Source organism: Trichechus manatus, unplaced genomic scaffold (assembly GCF_000243295.1).
Source record: "Trichechus manatus latirostris isolate Lorelei unplaced genomic scaffold, TriManLat1.0 scaffold00024, whole genome shotgun sequence".
Classification (NCBI taxonomy): domain Eukaryota; kingdom Metazoa; phylum Chordata; class Mammalia; order Sirenia; family Trichechidae; genus Trichechus; species Trichechus manatus.
Window position 1 is genome coordinate 14,590,494 of NW_004443960.1, and position 17,472 is coordinate 14,607,965.

General features: G+C 37.7%; 1 protein-coding gene across 2 annotated transcripts in view; it reads right to left on the reverse strand.

Moving 5' to 3' along the window:
• Positions 1 to 17,472, reverse strand: part of CEP20 (centrosomal protein 20) — a 49,377-nt gene that overhangs the window by 2,418 nt on the left and 29,487 nt on the right. The window contains exons 2-4 of one of the 2 annotated variants that reach the window (XM_004373286.2): positions 13,537 to 13,734; positions 11,028 to 11,112; positions 3,141 to 3,277 (exon numbers count right to left, since the gene is read on the reverse strand). In XM_004373286.2, the coding sequence (XP_004373343.1) occupies positions 3,141 to 3,277; positions 11,028 to 11,112; positions 13,537 to 13,734 (420 nt within the window). Of the gene's footprint in view, positions 1 to 3,140; positions 3,278 to 11,023; positions 11,113 to 13,536; positions 13,735 to 17,472 lie in introns of those variants that run through there. The other variant, XM_023728499.1, reaches the window with a different exon arrangement.

Below are 17,472 nucleotides of genomic sequence, written 5' to 3' on the forward strand. Positions count from 1 at the left end.
GGGCACACCACTCACTGTGCCTGGTGAGAGGGAAGGCAAGGCCCCGGGCACTTAAATTTCTTTTGTTGTGGGGAGAAAAAAAAGGTGACCATAGAAGAGTTCTCATTAAAAGAACCTAAAGAGACATAATACAAACGCAATGCAAACACTAGATTCTTGTGAAAATATAAATCCTCCAATCCCCTAAACACTTTTTGAACTGAAAAAAAAACAAAACCTTTTTAATGACAATTTTAATAACAGGGAAAAAGAATACAAATTTAGTCGAATTGTTTTTAAAAAATTCAATTTTAGCACCATAAACACACACTGGATTTTCTAACTCTAGAAGACAATTTTTATAAACTGTTTAATTTTAATTTTTTAACTCTAAAAGATACAGTTTTATTAGTCCTCAGTAGCTGATTATCCTAAGTGCTAATACAGGCAATCCCTGACTTACGATGGGGTCCAACGACTCTGTCGTAAATCAGTTCTGACATAAATTGAGTACCTTTTAGTTTTCATTATTGCCTACTATATATCTGTGCTTTGAACAGTAAATCATTAACATTGAACATCTATCTGTGAATAAACATTTGAGAATGATAACATCAGCAAATTATGTGTGTAACACTGTATGTAGTACATATTACTAACGACAAGATTTACACAAAAAAAACCATTTGTAAGTGCGATTTGTCGTAATTTGAATATGCTGTAAGTCGGAGACTACCGGTACTACTTTATAGGACTGGATAACAGATGAAAATCTATCTCCCTCAATTTTAGGCCATCCCACTGGACAGACCAAAATTAACAATTTCCTTAGAACACAATCACTTTACGTTTTCTAGAAACATATTATTAAAAAAAAAAAAAAGAATGTTATTCATGTACTTAATAGATGGGTAATAAAATTGAGCTGATAATGATTTTCTCTATTATAAAAAATTCTTTTATTTATAGCAAAAATTACTTTGCCTCCACTATTACAAAGCAGTACTATGAGTGGCACTAATGAATTGGCTATTGTTTCAAAGGCGGGTAATGCCTACATAAACTCTCTTCATTTTTTTTAAGTACTTTGAAAACTTTGATGAGAGGAGTGCTTTCATCTTGGCATGGTTTGGACTTATTTTCAAATAAAAGAGAATTTAATTTTAATGTTTTACATTGTAGCTGGATGAGTTTTATAGAGATAAGGTGTAATCTGAAGATTATTTTAATATATTCTTAATCTTTTCGGTGCTGTCAGGAGTTACATGTCCTTTAGAAAGGGCCATATAAACCAGAGACTTCATCAGCCTGAGCCCAGGAGAACTAGATGGTGCCTGGCTACCACCAATGACCACCCTGATAGGGAACACAAGAGTCCCTGATGGAACAGGAGAAATGTGGGGTGCAGAACTCAAATTCTAGTAAAAAGACCAAACTTAATGGTTTGACTGAGACTAGATGGCCCCTGGAAGAGATGGCCCCCAGACTCTCTGTTAAGCCCAAAACTGAAACCATTCCCGAGGCCAACTCTTCAGGCAAAGATTAGACTGGACTATGGGACATAAAATGATACTCGTGAAGAGTGTGCTTCTTAGCTCAAGTATATACATGAGACTAAATGGGCAGCTCCTGTCCAGAGGTGAGATGAGAAGGCAGAGAGGGTCAGGAGCTGGCTGAATGGACACAGGAAATCTGGGGTGGAAAGGAGGATGGTTCTCTCACAGTATAGGAAGAGCAACTAGGGTCACATAACAATGTATGTATAATTTTTTGTATGAGAGACTAACTTGAATTGTACATTTTCACTTAAAGTACAACAATTAAAAAAAAACAAAAACAAAGTTATACGTCCTTCAGACAGTAAGCTAGAGCTGAGAAAGTACACGGAAAGCTAAAGAGTGTAACTGGAACATGATGCAATGTTTTGCTGACAACTCTTCTCAAGAACTGTAGAGAGAGAGGTCACTGTTGTGTCAAGAAATGTTTTTGTTTTGTTTTCTTATAGAATCATTTCCTAAACCGGATGTGAAAGAACATCTTAGTTTTCCTTGGAAAGTAAACGATATTTTTCTTTAACCAGGAACATTTTTGAAGATCAAGAAAAATAATATGCAAAATCATTGTTCTTCCCATTAGTTCAGTGGTCATCATCCTCTCTGAGCCTTCCAGAGCGTTCCACAGAAGAGGCACCCAAAGCTTTACTGAACCCAACACTGTGATGTCTCTGGCACTTTACACATAATGGTCCCAAAGTAACTAATGCTCTCTCATGCATGCTTGTGCTCTTTGTCTCTCTCGCTGTGGTGTAAAGCTACCAATATCTAATCTGCGGACGTCATCTCAGGGAATGAGTCTTAACAGGACTCAGTTCAAAAATTCAATAATACCCTGTTATTTATACTTCTCTTATTTAGTCAATAGCCATAAATACTAAGGAGATTGATTATAAAAAGCTTACAAACCAGAAATGTTATTTCTGAAGAGGTTATTTTTCCTCATGGAACTGATAATACCAAAGTCTCTTTGTCACTATATTAAAAAGTGTTAATGTGTACAATAATTACTGGTGACAACTGAATAGTGAAACAGGTAATGTCATATATTCTAGGTGAGCAGGTAAACTGGTAAAGCCTTTTTGGAGGGGAATTAGACAATATCTACTATAGTTTTTAATATGCAAAAGCTTCGACCCAGCAACTCTAGACATCCACACAATACTTACATTCATTGCTAGAAAGAAACAATGTTACATTGCAACATGTAAAAGTAAAAAAATTAAAAACATGTAAAAGTACCATCAGTAAAGGAATGATTAGCCAGTCTTAGAGGATAATAAAATGACTTGCTAAAAAACTTTTTATTCCATGTGCTGAGAATCAAGTTGCCCCAAAACTACAAATTTATGTGAAAATTAGGCTTTTCAATACTTCTGTAAAGAAATTATATCTAAGAATATTACCACAGTAATCTCCCCACCAAGATTCTCTTTCCAAAATGCTTTTTGCTTTTTGGAGGATAATTACCACAGGATAACTATACTGGGTATGAATGGAATAAAACTATGATTCAAAAGTTCAGGAAAAACTATTCCAAAGATAAAAATATATAAAAAGCAAATATATTTGCTGACAGTTAAATGATAAATGTCAGAAAACTCATACCCATTTGCTTTCTTCTACTAGGCTGTCTGCCAAAATTTGGGCTTGGATGCTGAAGTGAAGGCCCTTTCAGAAATGCATTCTGGATGCCATCCTTAGAGCCATGCAAGAAATGAGCTAAAATTCCATATAGAAGAGGTCTGTAGCAGGAACAAAATAAAAATCAATGAAATCTGCACAAATAGAAAAAGATTAAAACATTTATTCTTTAAAAGGTAGCCTCTTTTAAATATTAAAATGGTCAAGTCATTCACTAGACTCAAAAAAAAGGTATGATTATTATCCAAATTGCAAACTGCATGCTCCTTTAAATTTAAGAGTACCATTTAACTCTGACCATTTTAAAACCCTGAGAATGCATATTAACAACTTAAACCTCATCTAAACTGAAATAAAATTTCAATTAATTCACAGAAATTCAGTTTTTAAACCCTGTCATGGTTTGAATTATGTCCCCCAAAAAATGTGTGTATCAATTTGGCTAGGCCATGATTCTTGGTACTGTGTGATTTTCCCGTATGTTGTAAACCTGCCTCTATGATGTTAATGAGGGAGGATGGGTGGCAGTTGTGTTAGTAAGGTAGGACCTGATCTACAAGACTGGACTGTGTCCTGAGGCAATCTCTTGAGATATAAAAGACAGAAGTGAGCAGTGAGAAAAGGGGACCTCATACCATCAAGAAAGCAGTGCCAAGAGCAGAGCGCATCCCCTGGACAGGGTTCCCTGTGCCGAGAAGCTCCTAGTCCGGGGGAACACTGATGAGAAGGCCGACAGAGAGAGAAAGACTTCCCCTGGAGCTGATGCCCTGAATTTGGACTTTTGGCCTACGTTGACTGTGAGGAAACAAACTTCTCTTCGTTAAAACCATCCACTTGTGGTATTTCTGTTGTAGCAGCACTAGATAACTAAGACAAACCCCAAAGTCCAGTACTGTGTATCTCCCAGAACCTAACCTTGTCTGATACATGAGAGGTATTCAAGAAATACCTGCTAAATTCATGAATTTTTGCCCAGAGAAGGTTATATGTCCCTTTTGCCTAGAGAAGGTCATATGTCCCTAGAGCCAGATTGCCTAGGCTCAAATCCTGGCTTTGCCACATGCCAGCTGTGTCACCTTAGGCAATTTCTTAACTTGCCCAGCTTCAGTTTCCTCCTCTATAAATGAGGATAATCAGCTCCTATCTCATAGGGTTGTTATGAGGACTAAATGAGTTAATACATGTCAAGTGTTTAGAACTGTGCTTGGCACACAGTAAATGCTATGCAAACGTTAGCTATACAGAAGTTGGATGATAGCTTATATTTTAAAAGCTACTTTTCCATTTACAAAACACTTTTGCTTCTCTTTTCATCCCTACCTTGTGATATAATCATCATCCCCGATTTACAAACAAGAAAACCACAGCTCAGAGACGATTTGCTAGAGACCCCCAGATGCTAAGTAAATAAAATTTATACTTGAACCCAGATCTCTGACTCCAACTCCCGCATTCTTTCCTTTCCAATATGCTGCCAGGATACTTCTATTAGTACCCTTGGACAAATGGAAGCTGCTCCACTGATAATAATGAGAGGTACAACTGGAATGTTACTGTTTCCAATCTCATAACTGAAAACACAATTTAATGGATTTCTGTTTTGAGATCCTATATACTTGTTAGCTGGCATGACAGTTTAAAACATGACGCTCCCTTCAAAAGGTGGAGCCTAAATGTCCTCCCCTTGAGTGTGGACTCAATGAACAGAATAAGGTGGACATGACAATACGTGACTTCAGAGACTAGGTCACAAGAGACATGCAGCTTCCTCCTTGCTCTCTCTCTTGCTTGGGTTGCTTGTTCTGAGGAAAGCCAGCTGCCATGTGGTGAGGACACTAGAGCAGTCCTATGGAGGTGTCCATGTGGTAAGGAATCAAGGTGTCCGGCCAACGGTCATGTGAGTGAGCCATCGTATCCTGGAAGGGGATCCTCCAGCCCCAGTTAAGCCTTGAGATCACTGCAGCCTTGGCTGACATACTGATTGCAACCTCATGAGAGATCTGGAGTCAGAACCACCTAGCTAAGCCAGTCTCAGATTCCTGACCACAAATAATAAATGTTTGTTATTTTAAGCCACCAAGTTTTGGGATAATTTGTTATGCTGTAATAAATAACACAGCTGGATATCAAAGAAATGTCTCTATACCACAAGGAAAGCAGCAAAGTAAGCTGTTCTATAAAATAAGATCTTCAACTCTAAATGAATATAAAATGGATCTGTTCATTTATTTTAAACCAGTATTTCCCAAAATGCTAACTGGTTCGAGAAGATATTTAAAAAATTACCTTTTAAAATAATATACAATAAAATTTACCTTTTAAATTTTAATAGATATTTTAATGTTATTAGAAAAAAAACTACCAGATTTAATCTGTAATTTCATGGATAGTAATGTCTCTCTTTTGAAAAACTGTTAAAAAGAGATAATTTAAAAAATAATAATAGTCCCACTATACCTTATCTGCAATTCTGAAACACAAAAAAAACCTCTGAAAATTGGAATTTTCTTCATAAATTTGGCACAAACTCATTTGGTGTCATGGCCTGACCTAACAGAAGACTATTTACAGACATTATCCTGCTGTTTGAAAAATTCTTAAGTTTCACTGAAAAATATCAATGTTGACTATGAGGTACCACTTTAGACTCCCTAAAATTTTACCACATTGTTACCTGAAATCTGAAAAATTCTAAATTTCCAAAACACATTTGGCCTCAAAGATTTTGGATAAAGGACAGGTAAAGTACAGGTCTACTCTCAGTCCTGGACTAAGTAAATAATACAAGTGGTTCATGGATATAGCAATATTTAAGAAGGTGATATGCAAATCGCTGAGTATCAGAAACAAGGGCTTAGACAAAGGAGAAATTATCAAACACTCTGGAAATAAAGCAGCTCATCTGCTTCTTAAAATTTCATACGCAGCAAATATCTCAAAAGCTACCAAGAGGCCATTAAGAGAGTAATAGTTGTTCTTTTCCAATAGTTACCCATTTCCATTTTGCTAAATGCAAAATGCTGTCTCAAACTTAAAACAGTGAAATATCTAACTACTCATCCTAAGTCACAATTAAACTCCTTTAAATTATCTCTCCCAGTTTTTAAAATTGTATCATTTTTATGCTTTTCAAAAATTATCAAAATCTATGCTTCTTAAAGTATTACCATTTTTTTGAAAACTCAAACATTCAAAACTGTGTTTGAATAGAGGGTCCCAAACAGAGCAGGAAAAAATGTAGAACAAAATTCAAATTCACAAAAAAAAAAAAAAAAAAAAAGACAAGGCTTGCTGGTCTGACAGAGACTGGAGAAACCCCAAGAGTATGGCCCCCGGACACCCTTTTAACATAGTAACTGAAGTCATCCCGAGATTCAACCTTCAGCCTAATATTAGACAGGCCCATAAAATAAACAATAATACATGTAGCTCAACCACGTATACAAGACTAAATGGGCACACCAGCGCAAAAGCAAAGACGAGAAGGCAGGAAGGGACGGGAAAACTGGACGAATGGAAACCGGGAACCTGGGGTGGAGAAGGGGAGAGAAAAGGAGAGTGTGGACATATCACGGGGTTAGCAACTAATGTCACAAAACAATTTGTGTATTAACTGTTTAATGAGAAACTAATTAGCTTCATAAACTTTCACCTAAATCGCTATTTAAAAAACAACACCTCTGTTTGACCAAGTGTATCCATGGAACACTAGCTCTGCAGGATACAAGTTAACGATGCCAAAAAAAGATTCTTTAATCAAATAGGTTTGCAGACTCTGAGTTAAACAACATTTAACAGCACTCTTGATTTCAGGACTTCTCAGAGTGCTTGCTATACTAATGCGCATGCTGACTTCCCAAGAGTGGGTCTGCTATGCCAGCCTTCCCACACTTGTTTGGCCCCGGATCTCTTTTTTTGTTGAGCATCTCACAGAAGCATTCTATGGATCACACTCTGGGAACAATGATTTCCAACACAGCAGAAAACGCTGTTCTTTGCTACATTTTCAGTGCCTACAACCGTGCCTGGCATATAGTCAGTCCTGAAATATTCTTAAGTGAATCAATGTTCACTGTAACAGCTCATGTAAAAGCAAAACACTGAAAAAACCTAAATGTCCATCAATAAGAGAATGTATAAACCAATTACGGCAATTGGAACATTATATAACTGTTTAAAACAAAAAGGAAAAACATGGTTATTGCAGGGACCTTTGGTAATAAGATAGGTGGCCTTCAAAGACACCCCTAACATTTCATGTATTTTAAAAAAATTCAGATGCAAAACATAAGATTCCAAATTTGAGAGGTGGGCACACAGATATCTTTATATCACTGTACTTTTCTGTCTGTCTGAAATACGTAGCTTGTAATTTAAAAAAAGGAAAATAAGAAAAGAAAGAAGTCTATATATGCTGGCATCACAAACAAGTTACAGAAGGCCATGCAGCGTACCAGAACAAACCAAACCCACTGCTTTCAAGTTGATTCCGACTCATAGCAACCCTACAGGACAGAGTCAAACTGCCCCATAGGGTTTCCAAAGCTGTAATCTTTATGGAAACAGACTGCCACATCTGTCTCCTGTGGAGCGGCTGCTGGTTTTGAATGGCTGACTTTTCGGTTAGCAGCTGAGCACTTTAACCACTGTGCCACCAGGGCTCCCTCATGTAGAGTATAATCTCCCTTATATATGTAGAAGAAAAACATACATATGTATGCTTTAAATATATAGTATATGTCTGAATGAAGGCAAGAGAAAATGTTATCAGCTTCTGTGCTATCTCCATTTTTTTGGGGAATGAACAATTATTATTTTCACTATAATTAAAACAAATTCTAACAACCGTACTCAAATAAGATTTATCCTACCCACTCTAGCCACTGTTCTTCGTATAGGAGTTCATAGCACTTAATGTCAATATTTAATGACAGAATGTGTAAACAAGCAGTCAGCTTGTTAGATTCATTCATCACAAAACCCTTCTGTCAGAACGAGACCATAAGCTATGCCACAGAGCTTGATGGAGTCTAGATGTTTAGTAAATACTAAAATTAAAATGCTATTTCAAAACAGCTACTTTACTAGTTAAATGTATACTGCTATACCAATGTCCCATTAGTGCATTATCCCAAATTGTACTTATCCGAATCAAATTTTTGCTTTAAAATGAACGTAATGGCGATGAAATTTCCTCTTTAGTCAACTTAGTATTGCTACTAAAGGCTTCTGCAGTCATTTGATATTAGCATAAAGGCTTTAAAGAAAATAGAAGTATAACTAAGCTAAGAAATGTTTTCTTCTCTCTCTTTACAAAAATCACCTTGATTTTATATAGATGACAAATTTTCTTGATAACTGAAATTCAACTCAACAAGCATTTATTATGTACCTATATGCATAAAAGCACTGTTAGATACTGTGAGAAATAGATATGATTTTAAAAAGTCAAAGTTCTTAAAATTTTCTAATAGAAGAGCAAAACAACAACAACAAAAACTTAGTTGTTTATCAAGTCAACTCAGACTCATAGCAACCCCATGGGTGTCAGAGTAGAACTGTGCTCCATATGGTTTTCAGTGGCTGATTTTTCAGAAGGAGATTGCCAGGCCTTTCTTCTGAGGTGTCTCTGGGCAGACTCAAACCTCCAACCTTTCAGTTAGCAGCCAAGTGCATTAACTGTTTGCAGCATCTAGTAACTTCAGTGAAAGAACAGCCATTAGATTAGCTATAAGGAAGAATGAAATACATGTGTAATAAAAGTATAAACCAAATCTTAAAGAAACATAGAGAAAACACAGTTAGTTCCAACTTTAAGAAAGGAGGAAGAGAAAAAATGTCATAAAGGAGATAACATCTGAACAGGGCCAATAAAGGTAAAAGATACTCCAAACAGGAGTAAGATGGAGATGGTAGTGATGTGGGGCTTCTAGGCTAAGGCAATAGTTCACATGAAGGCAAAGAAGCATGAAGCTGCAAGGTGTCTTCAGGGCACAATGAGCAATCGGGCGCGGGCAGATACAGAGATGAGGTAGAAAGACAGAGGCCTAAAATGCTATGCTAAGGAATGTGGACTTCATTGTACACACAATGGAAAGTTGTCAAACATTTTTAAACAAAGCAATGACTGTTGTTCAGAAAGTCAGCTGTTGGCAGTGTGAGGTATAAACTGGAGAAGAAAGCAGCTGGAGATAGTGCAGGGCCGCGAGAATGGATAGGAGATACTGCAGGGGCAGAATTAATGGGACTTGGAAAGTGATGAGTGGAGAAATGAGAACGAGCCAAAAATTTAAGCAGACTCTGAGTTTGAGACCTGAATGGCTATATAAGGAACCTACAAGGAAGCTTGAGGAGATGACAATAATGGAGTTGATCTCTGAACACACTGAATTTAAGATGGCAACAGAAATTTGAGCCCATGACTCAGGAGATCCGTAGTGGTTTAAAGCAGTCACCAGGATGGAGGCACCATTAAAGACTCAAGAGTACTCAGAAAAGGAGGTCTACTGGAAAAGAAGGCTGAGGACAAAACTTGGGGATTGCCCACAATTTAAAGGAGCCCTGAGAGTCAATGAAAGAGACCAAGAACACCACTAGGAAGATAGGAAAAACAGTAAAGGGTCACAAAAGCTAAATGACAAAAAGGAGGAGTAGTCAATATTAAATATGCTGCAGAAACTCAAACAAAACTTGGCTTCTCAAATGGGAAAAACATATATACACACACTGTTGGAGCTAGCGGCTTGGTACAAAGTACTGGATAAAAATGGCATATAATTCTGGAACATTAATTTTACACAAAAATTTCTGGGGGGACTTAAATTTAACTGGCATATAGTTTAAAAAATCTTTTATGGTAAAGCAAACACAATTATACCATAAAGTAGAAGGAAAAAAATACAATACATTTTTAGAAAGAGAAAACATAAGGCTCTCTTGTTAGGGAGAGGCTGCTTTGAGCTATGGTCCCAGACTCCTAGGTACAAATTTTTTTTTTTTTTTTGCCATTCAGGGATCCTCTGGGCAAAGTTTAAGAAACATTCAAGCATGAACAGACCTAAGAAACTACTAGAAGGGGGTCACCCTCCTTTTCAAAAGCACAGTTTCAGTATACATGATAAGGGGAGAATTTAAAATGCAGGGAGGGTAAAAGAAGGGGTAATAATAAAATGAAAGCAGAGGGTTGATTTTCAGTAAGTTTAGTTGTAAAAAGGAGATCAAGCAGTAGCTTAGGGGTAGAAGTGGATAGGTTTTCTTAGGAGAGGGAGATCTGAGCAAATTCCTAAGTTAAAGTGAAGGAAGCAGTGGAGAGGAAGAGTTACATGTAAGGAAGGAAACAATCAATAGAACAAAGCCTAAAAAGGAAACAAAAAACCGATGGATCAAGAAGCCCAGAGGGGTTGCCCTTAGAAAGTGGAGATGCTTAGCCTTCTGAAGTCATGGGAATTTTAGCTCTAGGAGCATAGACCTCAGCTGTCTTGCTCGCTGCTGCACACTGTGGATTTGGCACAGTCCTTGACATCTACTACTTACCAGTTGCCATCAAGTCAATTCCAACTCATGGCAATCCCATGTGTGTCAGAGCAAAACTGAGCTCCACAGGATTTTCAATGGCTGATTTTTTAGAATTATATCACCAGGCCTTTCTCCCGAGGTGCCTCTGGGTGAACTTGAACCTCCACCTTTTAGGTTAGCAGCTGAGCACGCTGACTGTATGCACCACCCAGAGACTGACATATACTAGAAAAAATACCTGCTGAGTTAAAATGAAATAAAACCAGCAATGCAACTATGACTCCAATACAACAATATTTAAAAGCCTATTCAATCTATTAAAAAAAAAAAACTTACATTGTATTATCCTTTGGTTCTTCAAATAAGTTCAGTTCACGGATGAGAAATTGTCTGTCCAATGGAACTACAGGTTGACCAGACTCTGGGGGGGAAAATTCATGAAAACACTATATTAATTAATCTGAAAAGTAAAGATGATCTAATAAGAAGCACCCTTACAAGGTATACACATTTTTCCAGTTTTAGAAGAATGATGATGGCACATACCAAGACAGACCCAATTACATATGATTTACCATTTTCAAAATATATATTTTGTTAAATACATAAGTTAATACCATCTAACATAAATTCATTTTTTAAATCCCTTATTTTTTGGTTGGGAAAATTCTGCTACTATATCTAAACAACAATACTAGATTTCAGAAGTGTGTTTTCTAAGTAGCCAATAAATTAAACACGACAGTATGAATAACTTATTTTTGAGAAAAATATCCATTTAGTGGCAATAACTCTAAAAGTAAGATTAATTAAAACATTTAATATGAAACTTGACTATTGTCACTACACATCATTCTAGGAAAGCCCAAGTCCAAGACACTTAATTGATGATATTTCCTTTATTTTCTTCCTTTTCTGAGTGTTAATGGTAATATACTGCCAACTATAACAAACAAAGCAAGTGGAGACACTGATATTGAAGATCCTTAAACCAATAAAATCATTAGTCTTTATTCAGTTAAAATATGTGTCGTCGTTAGGTGCCGTTGAGTTGGTTCTGACTCACAGTGACCCTACGTACAATAGAGCAAAACACTGCCCAGTCCTGCGCCATCCTCACAATCACTGTTGTGCTTCAGCCCACTGTTGCAGCCACTGTGTCAATCCATCTCTTCGAGGGTCTTCCTCTTTTTCACCAATCCTCTACATTACCGAGCATGATGTTCTTCTCCAGGGACTGGTCCCTCCTGACAACATGTCCAAAGTACATGAGACGAAGTCTTGCCATCCTCACTTCTAAGGAGCATGCTGGCTGTACTTCTTCCAAGACGGATTTGTTCGTTCTTCTGGCAGTCCATGAAGATTCTTCACCAACACCATAATTCAAAGGCATCGATTCTTCTTTGGTCTTCCTTATTCATTGTCTGGTTTTTGCATGTGTATGAGACAACTGAAAATACCATGGCTTGGGTCAGGCGTACCTTAGTCCCCAGAAGATACATAACTAAACTAACTAACTCATTGCCGTTGACTCAATTCCGAGTCATAGCGACCCTACAGGACAGGGTAGAACTGCCCCACAGAGTTTCCAAGGAGCGCCTGGTGGATTCGAACTGCTGACCTTTCGGTTAGCAGCCGTAGCACTTAATCACTACGCCACAAGGGTTTCCAAAAGACATATACTAAATATTAAATAAAATATCTGTAATGGAAACTTCTAGCTTCACAGATAAGGAATTCATTCTCTCTCCAAAACTCTACTTCATAAACTCTTTTCTTTGATGAGGTACACCTCTGAGGCATGAAATAGTCTTAAAGAATTGATGAAACCTTAAACAAGAGAATTAAATGAGGTACATGCAAGGTGCTGTAGATCATCCCCTCAACCTCCTAATTTTACTCCTCTCCACACCCCAGAGGTAACCACTATCTTGACTACCGTGTATATCCAACCAGTGCTTTCCCCCGCTTTGGGGGAAGACATTTAAAGTTAGTAAAAGATGTTGATGATAATAAAATAAGCCTACATTCTCACCACCCGAATTAATAACTGTTAGATGCAAGAGAATTACTTTTTTTTTTTTTAAAGAAATAAAACTTAAAAGATAAAGTAAATTTCTCTTTAGCTGCTTCTCTCCTCCTCCAATACCATTTTTGTCCATCCTATCATTGGAGTGAGTGCAGTTAAACCCTTCTAGCCCATTTTAAGGAGCCCTGGTGGTGCAGTGGTTAAGAGTTTGGATGCTAACCAAAAGGAGGGCAGTTCAAATCCATCAGCCACTCCTTGGAAACCCTATGGGGTGGTTCTACTCTGTCCTACAGGGTTCTATGAATCAGAATTGACTTGACAGTAAGGGGTTTGGTTTTCTGGTTTGGTCCATTTTAAATACCATGCTTTTACTTACATATGTATATATTTCTCCACATAGTAGTAATATTTCGAGGCTTTATCTTCAATGTTTTACATTTATAAAAAGCAACATACACGTTTAATCTAAGAGTGTATGTGTATATTTTTAAAGCATATACATAGAAAAAAGTCTGGCAGCAAATAGGACAAAATGTCAACAACTGTTTATTTTCAATGTCAAGAATGACAGATGTTTTTTCAAAGTATACCTAGTTTAAGTACTTATTTGTTTAGCTATTTATTCTCCCCTATAGTATAATAAACCTCATGAGATCTTGTTCAAACTACAGAAAGAGTCCATGTGATTTTTATATCCCAGTCACCCAGATGACACTGTTTGGTGATGGAATTAGACTTGCAGGCTGAATCACTTTCTGAGAATAGGGATAGAGAGAGAAGCAGATTTTGACTCAAGTAATTAACAACACCATTTACCTGCGACAAGGACAGATGATGTATACTTGTATTTGTTGAATTCCAAATACTCCCGAATTAATTCATTAATTAGAAGGTTTTCATGAGACAATGGTGGTCGAGGTTCACGTTCATCATCTAGGGCATTAAAAACTTCAGCTCGGATTCTTGCTTTTAAATGCCCTAGTACACCTCTTTTTTCCAAGGTGTCCTTTAAAACTGTTAAATATAAAATATTAGAATATTAATGCTTCAATTATAGAAGAAATCTTTATCATGATTTGGGGTACTTCAAAGAAAAAATATTTAAAAGGTAAATGGCACCAATAGCAGCTCTCAATCTACATTGTGACAAATTGAACAATCATCCCAGTAGGAACCATAAGCCATGTTTGTGATAAAAACAGAGTTCCCGAGTTGCAATGATTTACTATTTAATACACTAGAACAAATTCAAGTTTATTATTATAACATCATCACTGTCAGGGGCTACAGTCTGATATACTTTAATGAGAAAAAAAAAAGAGACAGAATTCCAGTTATCATAATAGAATCTGAACTTAATCCGCAGTCTCTCATATATTCTCAAGAGTGTTTGTCACTGCAGACAGGTTCTATCTGTCACTAAAAACCTCTGGTCTAGAAAGGAGATTATTAAAGAAAACAATCACACGTATAAAAGGAAAGAGGTGTCATGTCTTTTATGCTAAAAAATAAAAACTTGGATATCCAAAACCTTCTGGGAATGACCTACTCATGAAAAGTTTTTTTTTTTTGTTTGTTTGTTTTAAGACAATTATGAGTTAGCTCTTTACAGCAGCAGAACGTTCAAATTTTATCTAGGCTTACTTAGAAATCTCACACGTGACTGTATCAATGCCCATCTTAAAAGAATTGTTGTTGTTATTTGCCATTGAGTAGGCTCTGACTCATGGTGACCCCATGCACAACTGAATAAAACACTGCCCAGTCCTGCACTGTCTTCATGATCATTGGTACGCTCAAGTTCATTGTTGCGGCCACTGTGTTTGAGTGTCTTCAAAAGCAGGGGGCTCATCTTTCAGGACTACACTGGACAATATTCTGCTGTGATCCATAGGGTTTTCACTGGCTAATTTTCAGAAGTAGATTGCCAGGCCTTTTTTTCTAGTGTTCTAGTTTGGAAGCTCTGCTGAAATCTGTCCACCATGTGTGACCCTGGCTTCCAGCATTACAGCAACACTCACGACACCACTGTAAGACAAACTGACAGGCAGGTGGTAAATCTTAAAAAGTAATATTTAAAGATTTAAAGAGTAAGGGATATGTACACTGAATGTAACCTAACTTTTCTTGATGAGCCAGGGTCATCACTATCAATACCAGTAACTGTAAATGCTAGTATGGATAGAAAGGGCATGGAGCTGAATTAGTACCATCCCTTGCAGTGGTCTGGAACCTTCTTTTTCAAATAGTCCCTAATGGCTAAGTGATTTAACCCCAGAGAATCAGTACATCTCACCCACAGTGCCTGGAACATAGCAAGAGCTCAATACATGTTACCTAGGAACATTATTATATTGTGTAGTATACTACTGGTGAAATAAGTATACTTTAATACTGTACTGTATTAAAGGCACCAAAATAGTACTCCACAGTAATGAAAATCATAAAAGGAGCTCAGGAGCTTAGCCACATAAGCATGGACATTAAATATAAACAATTTTTAAGCCTTGATAAACAAAAACAAAAAATTCTGGGTCATATGTTTAAAGAATACATCTAGACTAGACTTTTTCATCTTTCTTCGCCATATTTTTAAATCATCCCCTCAACCTTTCTGTAGGTATATAACTATAGTTATCACCCAATCACACTTTATAACAGGCCCATAAAAAAAGGTACAGTCTCATCATACTTGTAGGATCATAAGTGAACCCCTGATCTCTAACTCCATCTTTGGAAATCAGATGGAGAGATTTTTTGCACTGGCAGGGATCCTGTCCAAATTACTCTGTATTGTACTCAGCAGTCTCAAATTCATCAGAGAAATGAAAATTAGTGAAGCTAGAATCAGGAAACCTGGCATGTCTCTTCAGCACCTCAGTGCATATCCTCTCAACAGAATCAACAACCCATGCCTCAGTTGCCTCCTCCAAAACAATGAGTTTTACCTTTCTGAGGCAGAACCAAATGAGGTGGAAAAAATGTGAAAGTGCTTAGAAAAGATAAAAGCCAATAAAATGTAAAATAATTGGTTAGCAAACAAGTTTTCACTGGGTTTGTCTTGAACACAAAGCACATTCAGAACTGGGGAAAGCAGAAGAAATATAAAGGGCCCCATATGTCTATAAAGGACACTCCTATTCCCCAGAGAATTATGCCTTCTTCTGGCGTTCCATTATCATTCTGTCCTTCCCTCTATTATGGTGCTTAAAACATGTACCATAACAACTCCTTTAGAAGGGGTGGTTAGCCTGGCTTATATCCAACAGAGGATCTTTAAACCCTCTAAAAATGTATGCGGTATGACATGTGATATGCATTTTCCTGGAAAGAAGGAATAGATTCAATGTTAAGTATGTTCTTGTGGACAGATGCATGCCTTTTTTTTTAAAATCATTGTTCACCAGCCCAGCGCCCCAAATATAAAATTATATCAATGATTGCTGATTCATATTCTCAAGGAGGTTTAACCTCCTCCCCCACCCAAAATCTCTAAGAATTACTGATTTAGACCCTGAGTCCCCTGAAGACTGCAGCTAGTTTTATTCACTGGGCAGCAATATAGCTCAGTGGTTAAGACTGGGGGCTCTGAGCTATCATACATATGTACCTAGACTCTGCCTGTTACTAGCTAAATGACTATAAGCGAGTTATTTCCTTTTTGGTACCTCAATTTCTACTCTACGAAACGGGTATAGTTTACCTCATACCAAACCAAAAACCCAAACCCACTGCCGTTGAGTCGACTCCAACTCATAGGGACCCTATTTGACAGGGTAGAACTGGCCCATAGGGTTTCCAAGAATGTAAACCTTTACGGAAGCAGACTGCCACATCCTTCTCCCACTGAGCAGCTGGTGGCTTCGAACCACCGATCTTTCGGTTAGCAGCTAAGCGCTTAACCACTGCACCACCAGGGCTCCTTGTACAGCATAACACCTGGAAAATAAGCCCTCAACCACTGATAACTTATTACTAGTACTTGTCTGCACATCTGCTTCAAAAATAACACTGTACAAATGTTATCAGCTTAATGACTAGCATATAACTACCTTTGAAGAACTTTTCCTATTACAGGACAGGAAAATGTCAAGGCCAGGAAACTTTCTGCCTCTAATTTCTCCTGTTTGAAAGGCAGGACCCATCTCATGGGTTGTTTTAAGAATTCAGTGAGATTACCAAGAAAATCGTTTAGGATAGTGCCTAACATCATGTTTGTGGGTATTATAATCATCATCGCCACCATTTTTTAAAAAAAGAATCTCCCCAAACCCAGGGCCTGGTGTGGCACCTGGTGTAAAGCAGGCAGAAACTCAGTAAACATTTCAAGATATCACTTAGGGGCCAAAATCTTTTACCGAAGCAGTCAGGGGGTATGTAAGCAACGAGCGCTTGCAAATTACTTTCGCGCGGGCCCTCCACATTCTCTAAAGCAATGGTTCTCAACCAGGGACGATTTCGCCCCCAGGGGACATCTGGCAAAGTCCGGAGACATTTTGGTTGTGACAACTAGGAAAGGAGGCGCTACTGGCATCTAGTAGGGGGAGGCCAGGGATGCTGCTAAACATCCCGCAATGCACAAGACAGCCCTCCACAACCGGGAATCGTCCGGCCTAAAATGTCAACAATGAGTTGACACATCCTGATCTAAACCATCACCCCTTTTTGTCTCCTTTGCAGCAATTATTGTTTGTCGCCCCCACTAGACCAGAAGGTCCAGGAGGACCTCGTTTGCCTCACTCACCCCTGTAC